At 45.1% G+C, this 4046-nt stretch overlaps 1 protein-coding gene across 1 annotated transcript; it reads left to right on the top strand.

The window, feature by feature from the left end:
- Positions 1–250: 250 nt before the first annotated feature.
- LOC125527745 (basic leucine zipper 19-like) lies at positions 251–3051 on the top strand. Its single transcript, XM_048692264.1, has 2 exons — positions 251–1095; positions 2565–3051. Exon 1 carries the CDS (start codon positions 324–326, stop codon positions 1083–1085), a length of 762 nt encoding a protein of 253 aa, XP_048548221.1. The 5' UTR covers positions 251–323; the 3' UTR covers positions 1086–1095; positions 2565–3051.
- Positions 3052–4046: the final 995 nt, after the last annotated feature.

Below are 4046 nucleotides of genomic sequence, written 5' to 3'. Positions count from 1 at the left end.
GCGGCAGTCCCCGGCGTCTAGCTTCCGCCGTGGCGTCCATTGCCCCCCAACCCCAATCGGTCAACGGACGGAGGAACAATTGTAGGCTAAGCTGCTTGTAAATTACTAATTTGCTTACCAGGCGCCCAATTTGCCGCTGCTACTTTTACAAATTGTTATTTTTAGATGTATCGTTGCTGTAGGTCGCGCCGAAATTTTGTTTTTTTAGAAGGAACTCCGAATTTTCGGTGGCGAGGAGAGCATCTGATGCGGCTGCTCTGTTCTGCTCTGCTCTGTTAGCAGGTCTTGCTAGCAGGTACAAGCCCCCTGCGGCCAGTCCAGCCATGGACGACGGGGACATCGACTTCTCCAACCCGGAGACGTTCCTGTGCGAGGCCATGGGCAACGACCCGCCGGCCAGCTGCTCCATGGGGAGCTACTTCGACGACATCCTCAACAGCGACGCCGACCACCTCGCCTGCACGCACACCCACACCTGCAACCCGCCCGTCCACGACCTCGCGCACCACACCCACACCTGCGTGCACGTCCACACCAAGATCCTCTCTGCCTCCGACGACGCCGCCGAGACCTCCGAGTCCCTGCCAGAGGGCGGTGCCACCAAGAAGCAGCGCCCCTCCGGTAACCGCGCGGCCGTCAGGAAGTACCGCGAGAAGAAGAAGGCCCACACGGCGCTGCTCGAGGAGGAGGTGGCTCACCTCAAGGCTGTCAACCAGCAGCTCGTCAAGAAGCTCCAGAGCCACTCCGCGCTCGAGGCCGAGGTGGCCAGGTTGCGTTGTCTGCTTGTTGACATCAGAGGGAGGATCGAAGGGGAGATTGGCACTTTCCCTTACCAGCGGACGGTGAAAAGCAACGATTTTGTCGACCAGGGGAGCTTCCTCGGTGGTGCCCAGGTTATGAATTCCTGCGATTTCAGATGCAACGATCAGTTGTACTGCAACCCAGGAATGCAGCAGGCCAGAACTATGGAAGACGATGGTGTTATGAGTGGCCAGGTTTTGGGGCAAGGTGCTGGTGACTCTATGGGCTGTGTAAAACCAGGTTCTTTAAACCCCCCAGGCTGCCGCGGGGGCCAAATGCTGTAAACAGGTCGAGGTTAGTTATGCTTCTCTTTTGCCATTTTTCCTGCATCTAGCAACATCAATTTACTTTCTATGTGTTTCAGTATGCTCAAACTCTGAACAAGTGTGCAAATGGGTAGATTTTTATTTGGTGACTTGGTGTCCTAGTTGTTTTGGCTTAACCATAGGATCCTGGCCCTTATGTTATCTGCCTAAAGTCAGTGATATGTCTCTGGCTGGATGTCTACTGCTTTTTTTAAGGCCACTGTAGATTTGATTGATACTAGATCTATCTAAACAACTGTTTCATCTGGCTCGCACAACATTCTTTTTAATTAAAAAATCATGTGGTTTTATTAGAAATGAATTAGCAGTGCAGTTTGTGTGCAAATTGTGCTTGGCTGCTTGCTTAACTTTTCAGTTATCACAGACCGATTGGGACAAACAATAATTATGCATTTCCATCTATTTTTCTGATCATAGTCATCTTTGGTGTCAATTGATATTGAAAGTCCGAAACTACAAGCACATAGTTTAGATTGTTCATAACAATAATCTGCACTAGTTTGTGTTTATAAAATCAGCACCAGTGGTTGTTTGTTTAGGTTGCTAAATGCTTCCAGCTACTCCCTCCGTTCACAAATATAAGATGTTCTATAGCTTTTTCCTGAATGGGATGTATATGGACACGTTTTAGTGTGTTTGTTCACTCATTTCAGTCTGTATGTAGTCCATACTGAAACATTTTATATTTGTGAACGGAGGGAGTACAATACTATTTCTGTCACAAACATTTCAACTGGCACCTGTGCACTGTTTTCGGTGTGTAGCGCATTTCCAAAAATCATAATTCCTATGATTCAAGGTTTTTGGACAAAATCTAAAAACAGTTTCTCACCACCTCCAAGTTATGTGTTATTATGAAGAGTTCTTCCAGGTGCTTAATATTAGCACCACTAGTCTTCGTGGACTGTAGGACAATCTTTTCTCGGAGTTGATCATTTTAGACGGGCGGGGACTAAATTTTGGTTTGTAACTGGAAACTAGTGCGTTTTAATGCACCGGCCTTTCCATACTTTTTATTTACCCTAGGTTGTTCGATAGTGGACAGTGCTGCACTATTAACAAGTGGAGAATCAGGTGCACATATTGATCATAGCTGTGATATGCTGATAACAGCATATAGTGGAGGAGTGCCTCCATGATTCTGCCACTGGATGCAACTTTTGTGCATCCCTAGTCTTGAAACTAAAAAGTCATCCAATGTCTCTGCAATAATGCCATGTTGTACCAATAGTTCTTATTAGGTGTATCCAGTACTTCGAGTTGCTATCCACATAGTGTGTGGCTTTTATCTAGGTCAGGTACCATGTGCCAACGCCTCTTCTGTCAATTGTCATTGCAATTTATTTGTCTTTATCGTTCTGTCTTTTGAAGTTTCTTAAAGTCGATGCTAACGATTGTTTCAGGACTGAGTAACACATTCTGCTGCTTCTTTTTCAGGACCATGAGGTGCTTATCTTCTCCTTGCGAGAGACTATTGGCTTCCCCGTACAAGGAAGACTGTATAAATTGCTGGCTTCTACCAGAGGGCCCAATTTGGTTTAAACTGTCATGTTTGTGGCTCTGTTGCCCATGATGCCTTCTATGATGCCTGGGGCGCTGCAAGTTCGTTATAGCTCGGATGCTATCAGGACATCCCTTTATTGTTGCTTAGTTCCAGCCTCGGTAATGTTCTTGGAGTTTGACAGCCTTTGCTCCTAGTCCTAGATGCTCGCTGATAATTAGTACTGTAGAACAGACCGCGTTCGAAGGTATCTTCAATAATTTAGATTTCGGCATCCAGGTTTTGTGGGAAGATTACATGTTCAGTTTTGGGTAGACCTCAAGTTGGATGTGAGCTGCATGAATTTTTTCGTTGGTATGTATGCCCATTGTGTTTGTTTTCTACACCGTGCCTATGATCAAAGCAATTGCATGGATTTCATCATTGCTTCGGTGTTTTATTATTTTATTCTTATTAAGGGAATATTGTGTGCCATGATATAGTATTTGTACAAAATTCTGCAGAAGTGGGGTTGGTTTTGGAGGGTCGTATTGCCGCCCAGTTTGGCTATGTGGTTCAATATTCACAGAAAAGTCGTGGTCCCTTTTTACCAAAATGGTGTATTTTTTCTTCATAAGTTTAACTTTTTTTCAGTATGAGCTACTTCCTCTTACATTTGTTTACAGAGGGAGTAGTTTATAGAGAAAATGATAACAACACCTGTAATACAAAATAAACGAAATGCATTTTTTTTTTGCAGAGAACTTTCAGAGCTTTATATTTATATAAGGGCATTCTCCGGGTAGTCAGCCAATAGGCTGCTTACCAGGAAGCTGGGAGTAACTTCCAACAGCTTTCTGTCACAGTCCATGTGTAAGCATGCTTAGCATAAAGATGAGCTGGATAGTTAGCTGGCCGGATTACATGCTGAGTAACAAAGTAGAAAAATTACAAACTAGCTCTCTAATTTCTGAAAGAAGCGGGGCCACAACCAAAACGGAGTTGTGGCGATTTTCTTAGAGTTCTGTCTCCAGACAGTCTGTTTTGATGATCACGTTTTGGAAGCCTGTAAGATTTGTGAAACGCACGCCTTCACGTACCGCCATGGTCTCGGCTATAAGAGGACCTGTAAGGTCTTGTACAATGGGAGGTGCTTAGAGAAATAAACCAGACTTTCCTTAAGCACCGGTGCTTATTTGTACAGGGTAGACGCTTAACTAAGCGTCTCTCCTGTAGAAATAGGCACCGGTGCTTCAGAAAATCTCAATTTATTTTTCTAAACACCCCTCTAAACATCTCTTATTGTACAAGGCCTAGGACTGTAACACCCAACAGGGGTTTACTCCATGCTCCCAAAAAAGTGGACATCGATCAGGCTACTCCACCCGCACCACCAGTGCCTGTGTCCAAATGAATAGACAGGTCCTGCCGAGGAACAT

This window comes from Triticum urartu, unplaced genomic scaffold (assembly GCF_003073215.2).
Source record: "Triticum urartu cultivar G1812 unplaced genomic scaffold, Tu2.1 TuUngrouped_contig_4388, whole genome shotgun sequence".
Lineage (NCBI taxonomy): Eukaryota > Viridiplantae > Streptophyta > Magnoliopsida > Poales > Poaceae > Triticum > Triticum urartu.
This window is presented reverse-complemented; position numbering and strand designations above follow the sequence as displayed.

What these genes read in the sequence shown, in the direction of transcription:
- LOC125527745 (XM_048692264.1), top strand. Translation starts at nt 324, where the DNA reads ATGGACGACGGGGACATCGACTTCTCCAACCCGGAGACGTTCCTGTGC.